Raw genomic sequence first — 17,000 nt, forward strand, 5'->3', positions numbered from 1 at the left:
GTGTCCAACATCTCGTGCCACATTAAAACTGGTCCATGAAGAGAGCTCATCTCTACAGTTTAGAGCCAACCAAAGTTACTTGAAAAGACTAGCAGCTGTACGGCGTGTATGTGCGAGGGCAGACGGGGAGAAACAGAGCAGTGGCTGTTTATTTATTTAATGTAAATTAGGAATATTTGTGTTTGAGCTGTGCTGTGAGAAGTGGCACTTTGATGTAAGCCATGCTGTTGCTGAGTGAAGTGACGAAAAGCCTCTGTATATTCATGAAAACGGTAAAGTATGACATGGTGTAAAATGTAAAGCTCATCATTTACCTCATTTTTTTTTTTTTTTATTACAAATCAAAGATTCCTGTTTTGCAAATTTCTCCTTTCAGTTGCTTTTTATTCCCCCCCTCTGGATGTTCCTAGGGTCCCTGTCATAGTAATGTTGATGTTTCATGGCGCTGTGTTTGTAACTATGCCTTCTACTTTCTTCTTGTGAAGACAGCATGCCTGGTTTTAAAAAAAAAAAAATAATGTTTTTTATCCAACATGTTTTAAAGGGGCATAACCATCATGTGTGATGAACTCTGACAACATGCTGCGTATTGTAATATCAGATTTTATCGTTAAAGGAAGCATGTTTATCTTGTCTTTTTTTGTGCCTCAGCTAACAGAGGAGAGGGGAGGGGACACACTGTAGAGGGAAGGACAAGACGCAGATTAAAGCAGTTCAAACAACACCTTTGACAGCACGTTCTCATGTTTAATGCTGATGTTCTCCACAGGACAGAAGTCGCCACACTCACAGACATGTCTGGTTACAGCTCTTAATGTCCATACAGAATTAAAACACTTCTATTACTCATTGCACATGCCATAATATGCAGGAGTTGTATTAGCTTACCTAAAGGTTTTGATGCAAACTGTGCAAAAAACATCTAAATATCATCTTCTGAACTTCCATATAGACAGTATTTGGTTACTCGTTTAGTATCTTCTAGTATAAAAATCACTAGGAAAACATCCCCATGAAGGTAAGATTGGTCTCATTAGTGTAAACATTTCCATTCATTATATAAAAAAAAATCTATTGAGGGTCAAAGGAAATCTGTGCACTTTATAAAACCATAAAGAGGCACACCCTTAGGTGCAAATATAAAATGTTAAAAATTCGTAACAGTACTCCATTAGCTTCTTTAAATCTTTTCCAGTTCCTTTAGCAGTTCGTCGAAACTCGTCACGTACCACAAAGCCCGCTCCTTCACCTGCTGCCGGGTCACATTCCCTCCAAATCCAATGAAGGCGCTCTGGTTGGGGGGGGAAACGCACAAATGCTCCAGTATGCACGACTGTTTTCAACAATGCGTGTTAACCACCGACGTTTTTTTGTTTGTTTTTAATACGTGAGGTGAGCACTTACAGCAGGGGGACATGCCTCCAGGTCGGTGGCTCCGTCTCCAATCATCACCACAGTCTTGAAGCCGTGTTGTTCCTTCAGCATGCTGATGACCTTCCCCTTTCCGCCACTCTCAGCTGTGGGCTGACTCTCATCAAAGCCGGCATACTCCCCTGGGAAACACGTAACCACACCGAGAGATGCAAAGTGAAGCTACCTGCGACGCTCGTGATGAAGTAAAACATTTGACCGTGACGCACAACGCGTCACGAACGCCCCGGGCTCCATCTCTCACCGTTGAAGTAGAACTTGAGCCGGTTGGCGTAGACGTGGTGCAGAGGGATGTTGAGCTGAGCGGCCACGTGTTCAACAATGCAGCGGAAGCCACCTGAGATGAGGAACACCTTCATGTTGCGCTGGTGCAGACGGTCTACGAGCTCCCTGTGTGAACATGAACCGTCGCATGTCAACACCCGAACGCTATAGATGCCATTTTTAAACGTACATGTTGTATATTACACAGTAGTGTTGTACAGAAGCCACGTACGCACTAAATGAGCGCCTGCGCATAAGTTACCACACCAATTACCACTGTTCTTCGTGAATAGTATTTAGATGATTTATTATAACAAATATCTGTTTTGTAACACGAAATATGGCCTTCCAACAGCAGGTTCTTTATCATAAACAGTCGTTTTGGGCAATTCATCCGTTTTAAATCTCCTGTGCACACCAATGTTTCTCTACTGAGTGGAAAACAAGGCCGACTCGCTGTCCGACACTGAATTTTCACATACTCACTTGATACCTGGAGTCAGCTGAGGCGGGTGGTCCGTTATCAGTTTGTTCACTTGTTCCCTTGAACATCGGATGATGGAAAGCCGCTCAGTCAGCGCTGTTTTAAATGTCATGGAGCCACCCATAGCTTTGCGAGTCCTGAAAAGGCCAAACGGTGACATCATGTATTAAAATATACATATAGACGTATATATCCAGAGATCATTTCAAAATGCACCTCTCAGTGCATGGTTTCGTGTCATATTGACAGCACACACATACATTTCGGTGACCGCATCCCCCACACCACAAAATTTGGCAAGTTCATCGATGCCTTCTTCTTTTATGACTGTGCTGTCCACATCGAAACAGACCGCTTCTGCTCTCCGGAATAGTTCCTTTGTCTGTGAAAGTGTTGCCATCCTGCTGGAAAAAAAAAAAATTTAAAGCATACAATATGAAAAAACAGCAGGAGCATTTCAGAAAGGACTAACAACCTTGTTTGGCCCACATTTCAGGGTTGTGCTCCGCGATTTTGCCCTGCAGCTGCCTAATTTCATTGTCACAACTAAGCCCTTTATGCAGCGGATGTCTTCTGTCCAGTGAAGCAGCAAATGCATCCATTGACTGAAATACCTATGTGCATAAGTAAGCTCATCTCAAAAATAAACACGTGCCACAGCCGGTCGTGTGAAAGCAAAAAAAAAAATGTGTTACATAAGGCATGCCTAAACAAACCATAAGACGGGCCGTTATGGACATCCTCTGCCTGGATTGCGTCACCCCCATGAGCACCACAGAGGACCGGGGATGGCGAGCAAGACCCCGAATAAACGTACAGACGATGAAACTCGGTCAAAAGAGGCGCCTCTACTCGTTTAGTGTAACAGTAGCCCGCTGCTGCAAGTTGGCACCAAAATGTCAGTGCTGGACGTTACGAGGAAACCGTTTGCGTGAGAGGATGTTACCTGACCACTTCGCTTGATTGGAGCCCTTCACATAACCGCCTTTCAACTGTCGAAACTGGGAAACTACTCTAACTGCAGGTCAAACTTAATGCATCGGAGAATATATATATATATCTATATTTAAAAAGTACAAGCTGTGCTCTAATACTTACTGGTAGGCGCAGCGCTGGTAAGGCACTAACAGCTTCAGCATTAATCAACCCCTATGGGCTCATCGACGAGGAAAGGAAGCGCTGAATGCTCGACCAATCAGGGGGAAGCCGGTGAGGGACCGCCCACTACCCTTTGGCTCGGCTCCATGACGACATCAAAGGTCGACTAACTTGGAATTTATAGTCAATTTGTCCTTCAGCAAGGTTATATTTAAGCAATTGTCTTTGTGATAAATCGATGCAATGTATCTTTACTGTTATTAAAGCAGTTAGTATTAATGTTCCAGCTCTGGTTAATGGGGATGATAAAACTGATTCAGACATATACGGACAGCATCAGTAAAGTACAGCAAATTTACACTTTCAGCAATAAATGTGAGAACGGGATCAGTATACATCTTTCTGCATAGTGAAACTCAAACATCCAACTGTGGGAAGAAGAGAAAAAATGTATTATTGACTAGAGGGAGACTTTAAATGAGTTGTAGGGATTTTATTGGGAATTGTTCTCAAGTTCATGGAATAGGGGCTATCAACAAGCAGGAATATTTTTTTTTAAAGCAGCTAGTATGCTGTTAACAACACGAAGCTATTGTTTCGATGATCTAACAATTTTGGGGGGAAAAAATCCTTCAAAGAAGTGCTCAGGATTATTATTTTCTAAATTTTACCGTCCTCACTCCAGTCCGGACGGTGGCAGTCGTGAACATAAAACTATTTTCAAACGGCACAAAATGCCAGAAGAAGACGAAGAGACGGAAGAAGACGGGAACGAAGAAGAGTTGTGCTAATTCAGCCACGCTATAGCCTACAAGTTGAGCCCTGCCGAGCTCAGTGCAGAGATTTTTGTCATTTTAACATGTCGCCGTCACTCGTTCAGGTCTGCTATATAACTGAACCGTGGTTCAAACCGAATAATGAAAACTCAAAGCTGCAACTCAGCGCAGGTAACATCAGTCATCTGAACTCACGCTGATTTTCTTTGGCTAGCATCAGGTTTTGAATGTGGACATGGAGAGCATGTGGCGCACATGGTGGTGTATCGTACCTGGTTTTCGGAAATATTTCTGCTAAACATTCAGCTGATCGTTTTTGTTTTAACAACGATAATCTCACATTTACTTGCGCAGACTGTAATTCGAACAGGATGTATCGGTTGGGTCTGAAAGTTAGCACATCCGTGACCTCAAACCAGACTTAGTAGATCAAAGATCCAGAGATTTAAGTGCGCTCCCAGGCTTGTGTTATTGCGTTATAGATATGTTGGACTGTTTACATGTTTGTGTGTTTTGTTTTTTTGTGATCGTTGCTCAGGATACACAGGAGGAGATGGCCTGACCTGACTCGTCATGAAAGAGCTCCCTGTGGAGAACTGAAGCATGTGGAGAGTCCTTGTCTGAAGGTGGGATCGCTGATCCTGAAGCGAGAGGTGACTCACACCTCGTAATGATAGCAAGTACCTGAATGCATGGCTGAATTCTGTATTACTCTTGGAATAGTACATGCAGTCAGACACCATGCTAAATTATTATTTTCACACACTGACTTGACAGGATAAGCGCCACTGATGTGCCTCATTCTCATGTCAGAGTGAATACAGGGACATGTGACTCTTTGCATATATTTATAGCTATTATTTTCATTACTTCTAAGTCTTACAATCATTAATTCAGGTGTTTTAATCCATTTTCAATCAAGTCCCCTTTAAACACACATGAGAAGACAATATGATCTTTATTTATGAAGCTCATATACCACGTGTCTCATCTCATACCATCTTACTCCCTTTGAAAATGCCATCTGTCAACTAATTACATCTCTACACCAGTTCAGTAGCATTACGCCAGCCAGCACACAAATTCATTTCATAGTTTTTTGCTGTTCTTCCAGAATCCGGTCATCCTGCTGGTCGTCGCACACGGGCCCAGTGACAGATGGTTGCTACGACTGACCTCCAGACTGTAAAGAAAAGCCTGGGGATGGTATGTGTTTACACGCTGTTATGCACATCATAATTATTCCCAGCGTTGAGAGGGTTACCACTGAGGCATGGCTGAATTCTGTTCCAGCTGCTCTGTGGTGGATACAGTCAGACACCATGCGACAGTCTTGTCTCATTTCTGCTTTAATGACTGTTTGAGTGCTTTCCTCAGCCTCATGCAGCTGCACAGCAATGAGTACATTGAAACACTTGAAGTGAACAGTGAAGATGGTGCTCTGCCCTCACACCTGTTGTTTTTTTCTTATTTTTGACTGATTATTCATTTTGTATTGATTGTTTGCTAAACTCTGCAGGACAACCTCATGTCTGCCTCTGAAGCAGGAACATAAGGAAGAAAAGAGTCCACACCTTCAGTCATGGTAAAAATAACATCATTACTCTATGATAAGATGAACTTTATTGATCCCACAGCGGGGAAATTCAGTTGATCTGCTCAGTTCTAAATTCTGTCCTTGCTTTTCCCACCCACAGCTCCACGAGGGAAAGCAGCCTGTTGTTCACGCTAAACTGATGAATTTTAACTCTTGCAAGATGATGCGGATGTGACTTGATCCTGGTCTTCTGTTAAAATAAACCCATAACTGTGTTCAAAATGAGTCTTGTGTGTTAGTTTTCTACATTAAGCTGAAGTTGTTGGACAAAGATGAAAAATACCTTGCATATACCATAAAATACCTCTTAAAAAAAGAGTTGGATTGTGTATTTAAAGCACATTTTAATAAATAAGGCCATAGCATACATTTTAAAGTGCTGACATCTTCCGACAAACAGGACAGTAAGTGGTTTGGCACAGTTCATCCTGCATAATGATCAGATGACAAGTCCATGCCAGTTCAAGTATGCAGGATGAGTGTTTTATTTTGCAGTCAGCTAAATGTTGATTATTTCCACAAGTTAGTGCTTGGGCTTAGCAGCCAAAGCTTCACAGTTGTGACAAAACAGATGTTTGCAAAGACAAGAATAACACACTGCTGCAGAAGATCACGTAAATAATCAAAAATTCTTCAACTCACGCTGAATGTGATTGAAATCTACACTCTAATCTTGAGTAAAATACTTTCAAATTTTTTATATATTCTAAAAGAAAGTAGAAATCTTTTACTCATGGAGATTTTTTGTTTCACTCTGGCTCCATTCACTTTGAACAGACATCCAAGATTAACTCCGTTTTAAGAGGATATATGGTTGAGAATGGGTTCAATTGAAAATTAAGATGCAATTTTACCAGAAAATCTGTCATTTTAATCTCCATTTAAGACAGAAAAGAGTCGGAACAGTGACAACATTTCCACGCTTGAGAGCTCTTCTAATAAATCATTCCCACTGCAGTAATCGGGGCTGCAGTTCATGAGCACAACATACTCTTCATATTAAAGACACTTAGATCAATCTGGGTTATGATTTTTACCAGTGCATTGCTTTTATACAATGAGGAAAGGTATAAAAAAGCCACACAGTGGGACTGGATCACCATTGAGCTCTATCAGTTCTGTCCTAAAGTGCTTATTACCAGATGTGGTGGATGGGCTCGTCAGTCTCGGCGGCCATCGACAGCAGGATGGCTTTGGGAGTGTTCTCGAAAAGTGCTGCTCTGTTCTGAGTTTGGCCCTTCTTAACCCAGTGGCCGTAGATCTTGAATGCACACGCGTCGATGAGCTTGCGGATAGGCTTGACAGCGTACGGGTCGCTCTTGATCACCTCCTTGGTGACGGGTTTGGCACGACGGTAGTTGCAATAGATTCGCATTGTGGCGAGAACAGTGATGCAAATGACCTGCAAGAGAAAGTTTAGGAAACAGTCACTGGTGTCTTGAAGTATTGAGAACATATTCGGTGTGGGAAAGTGCAAGTAATAATGTTTTGCACCTTAAGGACCTTAAACATACCCATGTTCCACCCACACAAGTGTTTTCACTCAATTTACCAAATTAGACTTCTCAGGACTATGTGGCCAAAATGGCCAAAATTCAATAAGACATTCGGAAATACCTAATTAGCTGAATGCAAACAGGATAATGATGAACTAATCAAGTGTAAAATAATCTTTGGGAAAAATATGAACCTACCTGGAATGACCAAAAAAAGTGACAATAGGCAGAGTTCAACAGTTTAAAAAAGGTAAACTGTCATACTGAACATTTCCTTGCACCTGTTTTAATTGGTATTACATCCTGGTGTGTTCCATCTTCTGATGTGTTCGAGGACCCTTCAATATCAGACACTGGAGTATCATCTCAGAAAGATCACTAAGCTTTGTTTCCAGTCAAGCCAGAAAATTAAACAAAAGTCCATGTTTGCTTGTGCTATGTTAGTTTGTCTTATGAGCACAGACTTCACGAAATGGATGCATTGGAAGGCGGGGAAAAGACCTAACAATTTCTGGTGTGCTGAGTTTACGTGAATGTAATTGAGAATGTGATTGAATTTAGTCACTAAAATAAAAAAAGAAAGAAACCTCACCTTGAACCGCCTGAATGGACTGAACTGTCGTACTTCATCCACCACATACTGCGAAAAGAACGAGTGGTTGAGAGCATCTCTGGCTGTGAATCGCTGCTTTGGGTCCACCACCAGCATCCGGGAGATCTGAGGAAACCACGAGGAGTTTGAGTCATTCTTCTGTGACTCAAACATTTCTGCAGCCTCATATTTGAACATCATTAATTGGGTCAGTATAGCGATTTCAGCACTTAGTCACTCTGGGATTAAACGACAAAGGACAAGCTGTGAGGTGAAATACAGCCTACCAAGTCCTTAACAGTGTCCGAGCGGTCCTCCCATTCTGGAGACGAGAAGTCGTAGCTCCCAGCCAAAATCATACGCAGCATCAGCATCTGCTTCCTGTGCCAGAAAGGCGGAGAGCCTGCAAGCAGCGTGTACATGATCACTCCTGAACTCCATCTGCCAGCATAAAAGAGAGTAAAATCAAGCTTATTCATTATTCTGATAATAAACTGCATGTAAGACAAGTCATGCATAAGCTGAGTTTTCAGATTGTATGTAAGTTTATGGGCATGATAGACTGAAGTATTAAAATCGATGATATGTCAATCGTACAGAATTTGCACGGTTGACATATCCTGCATTAACTTTCTTTTGTGTCGCATGTTTTTTGTCCCCTCACATATCCACAGCAGTCCCGTATCCTTCATTTCCTGTGTCCATGGAGCACTCGATGATCTCAGGAGCGAGGTAACCAGGGGTCCCGCACACCTCTGCGTCAAAGATAATTCAAATTCATGAACTGTCGGTGCCCACACATACATAGCATGAAAAATAGTTTGCCACTTCAGACTCATTAAGGTGGATTTTTGCTTGTGATCAAGCATCTGCTGTTATGTCTTGATCTGACTGGTGTGGCTGCAAGCAGTGTTGGAAGATCCAACCCAGGCATCCCATTACTCCAGTCGGAGTATTGAGGAATAACCTTTTGAATACAACTAAGATGAAGGTGCAAGATTACTTCACATAGCAGATACTTAATTATAAAAGGGCTAATGTCACATCCTCCTCAGCATAACCAGCCCAATAAAACAGTAACTATCATATTTACACAGCAGTCATTATAACCAGAACACAAAGTGCTTTAAAAGGGAAAAATAACACAAAACACATGCAAACGGTCACTTTTCAACACCTTCTTAAAGTATTATTTATGCACAGCAATAACCAAGAAACTTTTTCTCTAAAACTTAGTGCTGATAAATTTTGTAAGTACTGGTTAAAATGATTATCACATATGAACAGGAATATTATATAGAGAGAAAAGATACACTTGATTGAGTGTTTTTGTTTTTTTGTTTTGAACACAAATGCGGGGTTTGCCAGTTTATTGTTCTTTCCTACTTTCTTCTGTGTGATTTATTTGCCTAGTTTGTACTGGTTCTGTGTGTCTATATGCCAGTTAAGCATGATTTTAACTTCTTCTGTGGACTGAGACTGATACGAACTTGAGCCCATTCTTGCCGGGTGGTCTGTGGATGTTGTCTTTGTAGGCCTGCCTCTCTCTCTCTCTCTCTCTCTCTCTCTCTCTCTCTCTCTCTCTCTCTCTCTCTTTATTTTAAAACAATAGATGCCAGGCAGATAATTATAGAAATAAAGTTATTATTAGTTACATAACGACTTAAATAAACTACTTCGCCTTCTCAAATAAAGGAACTTGAATGCTTTACTTTCCACATTTTCAAGTAGTTGTTGTCTTAACTAGAGCATCAATAAGATCATTTAACTACATCTGAGAAATGTATTGAAATTACTCACCTCCCAACACATTTAGACATTCATTTTTTATGCCAACTTGTGGATTATGTGTTGCACAGTTAGCCTCCATGTGTGTGCACATGGAGCTGCAATAGGACTACTAACACACACGGAACAAAACCATATGACGGTGAACAGTCGCATTGGTCATTTGACTTTCCAGTTCCCACTGCGAGCAATCTGAGGCTATCTGACAAGTCTATCTGAAAGGTCAGCGTCTGGGACTGAGTGTCCTGTTGGCTCTTAACCTTTGTGAGAGCAGTTAAGAGATGGGAGCATGTTGTGCAACCAGACCCAGATTCTCCACTGACCGCCAGCTGCTGTAAATGCACTGTAGGTTGTAAACATAGTAACTTTATAGCGCGACACATCTATCCTCAGCTGAGTGTGCCGGGGTAGGAACTTCTGCTGCGTTTGTGTTTAGCTGTTAACCAACACCTGATTTTGTCAACTTGCTTTGATTATTTCAGTGTTTTTCAGACAAAATGGGCGACTGGAATCATGTTCGGATCATCTAGATGTAAACTTGTCCTCATGAAATTAATTTAAATTTATTGATGAAAACACTGTAATACTGCTCTCGCTGACCTTTGAGCTTCTGTCCCGGGTTGACTTGCACAGCGAAACCAAAGTCGGTGAGTTTGATGTTCATCTCGTCATCTAAAAGGATGTTCTCAGGCTTCAGGTCCCGGTGGACGATGTTCTGGCCATGGAGAAACTGGACCACCTCCAGCAGGGCGCGCATGATCTTCCTAAAACCAACACACACAAATCTCAGCTCAAGACCTGCAAAAAAATTACTGTTTTGTCTTGGTGAAACCACTGACCTGGTTTCCTTCTCACTCAGAGTAACTTTCTCTGTGAGGTAGTCAAAAAGTTCTCCCCTCTTCATCCTGCAGAAAGGAAATACAACTTTTAAACAGCTGCTGCTAACTTGAGAACAGAGGTGTGAATTTCTGTTTCATAGACAAGTTTGAAACTCCAGTTATAATGCTTACAGGTCAAATACCAGGAAGAAGAAGGCTTTGGACTCATAGCAGTCTTTGAGCTGTACTGGAGAGGAGAGACACATATGAAGAAAATTTCAGTATTTAATCAAGACTTGATAAGTGGATCAAAGGCCGACATTCTTCACAGCTGACCTCTTGAGCAGGTTAGTGGGACAAAGTGTAAGAAGCTGTGAGTTTTATGAGATTATTATCCTGTTCTGGGCCACGGTTTTACATTAAATGCTGTGTTCTTGTTCATAATCTCATATATTTAACCTTTAAAATGTGTCAGGCTTACTGATGTTGTCCTGTCCGCAGACTTTCTTGAGGATGTCGATCTCCTTCACCGTCGCCTCTCTGATCTCCTCGATCTCCTGTGGGGTCATCTTATCTGAGGGGGTGATGTCGATGATCTTCACCGCGTACTCCTGGGATGTTCGTTTGTCAACACAACGTCGCACCACACTGCTCACTCCCCTGAGGAAGAGAAAAAAACACAGCAGCCTTTTATCTACAGCTTTGTCAGGTTACTCATTTCTGCAGAGGTTAGTGCACAGCTGGATGCAAGTAATGTTACAACATATTTCTTTAATCACACATTTTCCAAGTTCATCTTAATTCTTAATTCACTTAATTCTACAATAATCTATGGTAGAGTGTTTATCAAACATTAGGCACTTCAAAGAAAAAAGCCTAGCCAAAGGCTACAACTCCCAGAGGACATTAAAATGGCTCTCTGCCCTCTGTTTGTGACACTAACTGAGCCATGTGAAAAATGTTAGTGTGGCTGAACACACTGGCCACATCCAGTGACCTTGTAACCTGCATGTGAGTGAAATTACATAATATTAACAGTGTGCCAAATGATCCTGGACGGCTCTCAGCACTAATCCTCTGTTCGAAACACACTGAAGTTAATGAATGCAGCCTCCCTGAATACTGTGTGGTTATGTAACAACACCACCGTCTGACAGATGGTGGGGAATAAGGAGGAAAGCTTCTCTCAGGGACATGTGGGAAACTTCAAGGAAACCATTCAGCTTCTTGTCGCACAGTCCACATTAAGAGTGAAAGTTGTCCAAAGTGAGGTCTCAATCAAGTATTACTAATGCAACGAGTTGTATTGGATGCATGCACTGCGCTTGTGAACAAAATTTTAGAAACTTGATAAAGTTGTCAATTTCTAGCCCCAAATGTTAAAAAAAATGCAGTCTAGAGCCATGCTAATTAAACATTACTTGTACCCTGGGCCAGTGATTCACAACATTTTTGGCTATAGTTTTGGAGAATTATGCTCAATCACTTTCAAGCAAGGAATTAGATAAGAAAGACTAATAGTCTGAACTGAACGTGAAGTTACAGCCAGCAGCTGGTTAGCTTAGCTTAGCTGGCCAACTTAAGTCTTTTTACAAATTGAACAAACGAGATATAAAAAAAATACTTGGAGAACTTTAAAGGTGCTAGTTGATGGATTTTGTTACCTTCGAACTTAGCCAGGCTAGCTGTTTCCCCTTGTTTCCACTCTTTATGCTAAGCTAAGCTATCCACTTCCTGAATGTAGTAAAAAGTAAAGTAAATACAGGAGACTGGTATTAGTCTTATCAGACTCTCAGCAGCAAACTGATTGACACACATTTCCAAAAATGTGTAACTGCTCATTTAATATGCTATATTATTTACATCTTCTCATCAAAGAAAAGGAAAGAATGATTTTCCTCACTTTATTTGAATCAGTTTGAGACCCAAAGAAATAAAACTGAACGATGATTCACAAAGGGGTTAAAAGGAAGAGGTTAGACTCGTCAGAGACCCTTTGTGGGGTCCTGACCCCCATGTTGGGAACCCCGGCTGTATATAAACATACCTTCCCAGAATCTCCTTGGACTCATACTTGTCATAAAACTCCTGGGCTCCCACCCAGTCAGGGATCTCCTCCTCTTTGGTCATGATGGCTGTGAAGCTGGTTCACCACCAAGGCAGCACAAATGCTCTCCTCCCACAGCTCACAACAGGGTGCCTGTCAGGGTTCATATTGTTGTGTATAATCATCATGTATTAATGCATGAGCAGCACTTAGATGTTTTAGCAGGTAACGCTGATTTAACTGCTGCACTGAAATAATTAGCTGATTAATCAGCAGTCATATTTTATACAGAAATGCCAAATTGTTGCTGGTTGCAGCTTCTCAAATGTGGTGCCGCTCTTCCTGGTCTCACATTGTCAGAAACTGAATAATTATTAGACAAAACAAGTAATTTGAGGAGACCACTTTTTAGCATTTTATTTCAAATTTTTCATTTAGATCATAGACAATTAATCAGTAGAAAAATACTAACTGGTTATTAAAACAAGGAGCGTCAAATGGAAGTACAAGTGCTTCAAAACGGTACTCGAGTAAATGAACTTACGTTACGTTACGTAAAGCCATATACACAAACGACTGAGCGGCAACAACAGTTTTCCTGTGGTCTGAGGACTAAGTTAAAATTACTTACTACTTACTTATTCTTAAAACGAAAGGTCCAAGAGCATTTGATTGTTTCATGCTCAGTCATGGCCCACATTATCAGGGTCTGCAGACTAATGAAGCTGCATGTCACGGTGTGTGAACTAGATCGCCCTCTCGTGCTGTCACTATCTGACCTTCCGTGAGCTCCAATAAAGTTATAGGCTACGTTAAAAAGGCAAACGCCCGACCACTCACCGTGTTCCGTGATGCTCAGTCGCTATTACGACGAGTATCCATGATCATTAGGCAGCCAGAGGACGAACAAAGAGGTCCAGTTAGACCCCGGCGCTGTGGCGGCTTCGTGGACCGGCTGCCATGGCAAAGGGTGAGCTTTAATGTCAGATGCCAAAAATAAATTGTTGCTTCCACAGCAGCAGGAGCAGCCCCCTCTGAACGAGTGTCCACACAAAAACCAGATCCATGAAATAACACCCTGCAGCTCCTGTCCTCGCCATGAAACGTTTACAGAGGCTGAGCTGCTCTACATTACCAACATTAATTCACAGGCAACATTCAAGTAGTGGGTTTGGACCGAGACTGAGAGTGACATGACAGGTGCTGGACCCCTGCTGTATCTCCACTTTGTACCCATTAAAATCTAATTAAAGAAACTGAGTGTAAAAATAGAAATGTTTCTTCAAGAGTACAGTGTAATAATCTGGTCTATCCGAGCAGTTAGATAAACAGACACACATTACACAGTTTATATGATCCAAGTGCTTTATTATTTTAGACCTCAACTTGTGCTTCAAACAAAAACTGTGGATCATCATTACTGTAATCCAGAAGGTGGACACTGGTGGGTTTAAAAGTTATCACCTAAAAATGCAGCTGGTTCTATGAATGCAAGGGAGTTTAAATTAAAAGCACTGAAGCTAATGGAAAAAAAAGAAGACAACTGAAATCAACTCAAAGCATGTCAACACCAAAATATATAAACATTATTTATAAGACTATTATCACAAACTGCAGAGCACTGTCCTGAGAAATGAATACAACAATGCTGTCTGACAAGAATTAGCTCTTAAAACAAAAGCAAGTTTATTAATCTCTTGTGAATTACACACTCTTGGTATCCAATATGGTTGCTCATTTCAGTTTTTTGTATGCTCCTCATTCTCCAGGTATTTGTCTCAGTCTCATGACAGACCTGTGAAGAAAATATGAGTTTATTTAGACAAATTTTATACTTCCCATAATTTTTATACTGATCATAACTTGATTAGGTATATTTAAAAATCTACAGCACAAGAAAAAAAATGGTATATTGAAGCGACTCCTCCCTATGGCCACACTGGTTACTGCGACACATTACATCAGAACATAACGTGCATAGTGCAAAGTCATTTAGCTATAACAACTACATGACTTAGTGCTCATGTAAAGTGCTCCTTATTTGGCAGTGTGAACATAGCAGAACCAACAGACTGATCTGGTAAGACGTAAGAGCAAGGATAAAGCCTAAATTATTTTTTAAAATTTTCCAGCCTTACACTTTTCACTTACCGTTAGCGAACTTGCACTGTTTGAGCACCTCACTGAAGCCCTCGCAGAGTTTCAAGTCGCTCTGGTTTTGGGCACATTCGATGAACTGTTTGAGCTCATAAGAGCAGGCCTGCTGCTGCTGAGGGGCCCCTTGCTGGTACATGGGCTGGGCCTGGTACGGTTCCTGTAAGACACAAGGCACATGTGGCATTTTAAAAGAAAGTTCATATAATCGATGAGGAACAACTGCAGGTTGTACCCAAAACAAGTTTTTATATGTGTAAACAACAGTTTATATCAATTTGTAGCACAATGGTAAGAAGCGACATAAAAATTTTCAACACATCTATCCATACAATGTGTGAACTGTCCAACACTGTGACATGTCATGCAAGTGTCAAAATGTTTGAAGATGTCTGAAGATGTACGACCCATGACAAAGTTCTGCATGTTTCTTGTGAATTTATTTTTAAATTTAAGACAGGCAAGCAGGCGAGCACAGTTGGAATCAGTCAGCCTAAATACTTACGGTACAAACACCAAAGGTGACAGTAAAAGTATGTTTATGTAGATCGCTCACAGTAAACTTCCCCAATAACTTACATTTACATAATTTGGTAGCCTACGAGCCAAGATCTTATGAGTGATGTTTGTTTGATCAGTAATTTGCCTGCACCACCAAACTCCAAACAAACAAACAAACAAACACACACACACACACCTGTTTTTAATACCTACAAAGTGTCAGACACACTAATCTGTCCCGAAGCTATTCTAGTCCTATGACCGGCTAAACCACAGTTTATTTACCTGGTATGTGACGTCAGGCCTGGCAGGCTCTGAGTTTCCTCCACTAAAAGCTCCAGTCATGGCATGGCCAAGGGTATGTCCAACCGCAGAGCCCACTGCCACTCCAGCTGCGGTAGTCGCCATTTGGGCAAACATACCAGGTTGTCTGGGTGCTGCAGCTGGGGCACCCACAGCAGATGGAGCAGCCTGCATTGGGGCCGGAGCATAAGAGGGAGGAGGCGCAGCCCTGGCCATAGGTGGTGGTGATGGTGGTGCCCGGCTGTGAAAACAAAGTCATTTTAAAAGTACAACCCCAACACAATCAGCAACTGACACTATGTGTATGTGCTGGTGTCACTTTTCTTCCCCATAAAAACTCATATTCTAATCTCTTTACTCAATACTCAAGTCTGGCTCCATTAACCAATAACAAGGTTCAAAAAGGCCAAAAATATCTAGTCTTGATAAATGCCAGATAATTCAAGTATTAAATTAAAAGCCAAGTTTTCTGTATTGACATTTCCCTCAGGGCAGTTGTTTAAAAACAGGAAAGCTTTGAGACTAAATTTATATAAAGACTGGGGGAACTGTACATAAAAACTATTTTAGGTGGGAAACTGACAACACAGTAGCAAATATCAGTGCAAGTCGTTGTGAAAACTGTATATGTAAATGGCGCATCGTGTCACTTGAGGATATGGATATGAGGTTTCCTCCGGACACTCAGGCATTAGACGTAGAGATACTGACAAAATCACAACATACTGGACTTTCAAGCATTACCAAACCTAAATTAAATGTGGGTAACATGGTCAAATATCAGACAAAATGCATATTTAAGCAATGAGGATATGCAGACAAATAAGAAACTCGCTGTAGAATTTCACGAATTGGGAACATAAATGACTCCAGAAAATTCCACTTAATGTAGCTGTAGGAAACTGAGCCGAGCTGGCTGTAGTTTGTCGCGGTGTCATGAAACACGTCACGTCAGCCTTAAGAGGTCATTATGCACATTTTTACACCGTGACCTTCACTTCATTAATCAATAACTTGTGAGAAAACACAAGGTTCACCATACGAACGGAAGACATATAGACGTAAATATAACTATTTTAAGTTAGCTCTAGGTGCTAATTATAGGGAATATTCCTGACAAGCACTGACTAACATATGTAAGTACGTTATCTGCAGCGCGAGCTAACTCAACTTGCTAGCAGCTACATTAGCCTATAAATCATCCGCACAACTTTTAAGAAATGCTATTAAATATCACATATGAAACGTTACCTGGCTGGAGGGGACATCCTGGATGTCCGGCTTCGGCTTCCTCTCGGCATTTTCAAAATATTAATTTCTTAGTGAGTTTCCCGGCTGATGAAAAGAGACGCTAAGCAGGTATCACACACGTTCATATATGTCGACCTTCGGCTAATCCGGAACTGTCTGTGTTACATCATTTGTTTCACGGCTAACTTCCGGTTTCATGGAAACAAGGATGGTTACATCATTTACAGATGAGTATATGTAATGTAACTTATTGATTAACTTATGGACGTCTGAATTGTATTACAATTGTCTTTAATAACGTGCGTTTACTAAGTGTGATAGCAACGTATTTGTTTTTACTGGTGGTCCCATTTGTTGTGTCTGAAATTACTGTAGAATAATAAAAAAGTAACAGTATTTT

The 17,000-nt window shown here is 41.2% G+C and overlaps 3 protein-coding genes, 1 long non-coding RNA gene and 2 other non-coding genes across 8 annotated transcripts; 3 read left to right on the plus strand and 3 right to left on the minus strand.

Annotated features, from left to right (window-relative positions):
- Window positions 1-726: 726 nt before the first annotated feature.
- On the minus strand, window positions 727-3,430 carry psph (phosphoserine phosphatase). Of its 2 annotated transcripts, none has more exons than XM_046389015.1 (6): window positions 3,278-3,430; window positions 2,440-2,583; window positions 2,182-2,316; window positions 1,676-1,821; window positions 1,405-1,553; window positions 727-1,291 (listed from the first exon to the last, which is right to left on the minus strand). In XM_046389015.1, the coding sequence occupies exons 1-6, from the start codon at window positions 3,316-3,318 to the stop codon at window positions 1,181-1,183; spliced, it is 726 nt and encodes a 241-aa protein (XP_046244971.1). In that variant the 5' UTR covers window positions 3,319-3,430; the 3' UTR covers window positions 727-1,180. The 2 variants fall into 2 exon arrangements, with proteins under 2 accessions (XP_046244971.1, XP_046244972.1); XM_046389016.1 differs by having other exon boundaries at window positions 2,440-2,580; window positions 3,278-3,426.
- A 66-nt stretch (window positions 3,431-3,496) lies between these two features.
- LOC124059191 lies at window positions 3,497-5,875 on the plus strand. Of its 2 annotated transcripts, none has more exons than XR_006843374.1 (5): window positions 3,497-4,224; window positions 4,592-4,706; window positions 5,168-5,259; window positions 5,573-5,638; window positions 5,751-5,875. It is a non-coding gene; the product is annotated as an uncharacterized LOC124059191 (long non-coding RNA). The 2 variants fall into 2 exon arrangements; XR_006843373.1 differs by having other exon boundaries at window positions 3,501-4,224; window positions 4,592-4,679.
- LOC124060006 lies at window positions 4,744-4,879 on the plus strand. Its single transcript, XR_006843488.1, has one exon. It is a non-coding gene; the product is annotated as a small nucleolar RNA SNORA15 (small nucleolar RNA).
- LOC124060007 lies at window positions 5,325-5,462 on the plus strand. The gene has a single exon (XR_006843489.1). It is a non-coding gene; the product is annotated as a small nucleolar RNA SNORA15 (small nucleolar RNA).
- Window positions 5,387-13,610, minus strand: LOC124059186 (phosphorylase b kinase gamma catalytic chain, skeletal muscle/heart isoform-like). Its single transcript, XM_046389010.1, has 10 exons — window positions 13,232-13,610; window positions 12,392-12,544; window positions 10,826-11,004; window positions 10,537-10,591; window positions 10,366-10,431; window positions 10,127-10,290; window positions 8,403-8,493; window positions 8,026-8,179; window positions 7,739-7,864; window positions 5,387-7,052 (listed from the first exon to the last, which is right to left on the minus strand). The coding sequence occupies exons 2-10, from the start codon at window positions 12,472-12,474 to the stop codon at window positions 6,786-6,788; spliced, it is 1,185 nt and encodes a 394-aa protein (XP_046244966.1). The 5' UTR covers window positions 12,475-12,544; window positions 13,232-13,610; the 3' UTR covers window positions 5,387-6,785.
- Window positions 13,611-13,738: 128 nt separating this feature from the next.
- chchd2 (coiled-coil-helix-coiled-coil-helix domain containing 2) lies at window positions 13,739-16,767 on the minus strand. The gene is made up of 4 exons (XM_046389017.1): window positions 16,601-16,767; window positions 15,332-15,590; window positions 14,543-14,705; window positions 13,739-14,186 (listed from the first exon to the last, which is right to left on the minus strand). The coding sequence occupies exons 1-4, from the start codon at window positions 16,648-16,650 to the stop codon at window positions 14,176-14,178; spliced, it is 483 nt and encodes a 160-aa protein (XP_046244973.1). The 5' UTR covers window positions 16,651-16,767; the 3' UTR covers window positions 13,739-14,175.
- Window positions 16,768-17,000: the final 233 nt, after the last annotated feature.

Source organism: Scatophagus argus, chromosome 5, assembly GCF_020382885.2.
Source record: "Scatophagus argus isolate fScaArg1 chromosome 5, fScaArg1.pri, whole genome shotgun sequence".
Lineage (NCBI taxonomy): Eukaryota > Metazoa > Chordata > Actinopteri > Scatophagidae > Scatophagus > Scatophagus argus.

What these genes read in the sequence shown, in the direction of transcription:
- psph (XM_046389015.1), bottom strand. Translation starts at nt 3,318, where the DNA reads ATGCTGAAGCTGTTAGTGCCTTACCAGCGCTGCGCCTACCA. An exon ending in CAGCTGACTCCAGGTATCAA is followed by an intron (nt 1,822 to 2,181) that starts GTGAGTATGTGA and finishes ATGTTCACACAG; the next exon opens with GGAGCTCGTAGACCGTCTGC. An exon ending in TGGAGGCATGTCCCCCTGCT is followed by an intron (nt 1,292 to 1,404) that starts GTAAGTGCTCAC and finishes CCCCCCAACCAG; the next exon opens with AGCGCCTTCATTGGATTTGG.
- LOC124059186 (XM_046389010.1), bottom strand. Translation starts at nt 12,474, where the DNA reads ATGACCAAAGAGGAGGAGATCCCTGACTGGGTGGGAGCCCAGGAGTTT. An exon ending in CTGCGGACAGGACAACATCA is followed by an intron (nt 10,592 to 10,825) that starts GTAAGCCTGACA and finishes TCTCCTCTCCAG; the next exon opens with TACAGCTCAAAGACTGCTAT. An exon ending in TACGGGACTGCTGTGGATAT is followed by an intron (nt 8,180 to 8,402) that starts GTGAGGGGACAA and finishes TTATGCTGGCAG; the next exon opens with ATGGAGTTCAGGAGTGATCA.
- chchd2 (XM_046389017.1), bottom strand. Translation starts at nt 16,650, where the DNA reads ATGCCGAGAGGAAGCCGAAGCCGGACATCCAGGATGTCCCCTCCAGCC. An exon ending in AGGATGTCCCCTCCAGCCAG is followed by an intron (nt 15,591 to 16,600) that starts GTAACGTTTCAT and finishes TTGTTTTCACAG; the next exon opens with CCGGGCACCACCATCACCAC. An exon ending in GGCCTGACGTCACATACCAG is followed by an intron (nt 14,706 to 15,331) that starts GTAAATAAACTG and finishes TGTGTCTTACAG; the next exon opens with GAACCGTACCAGGCCCAGCC.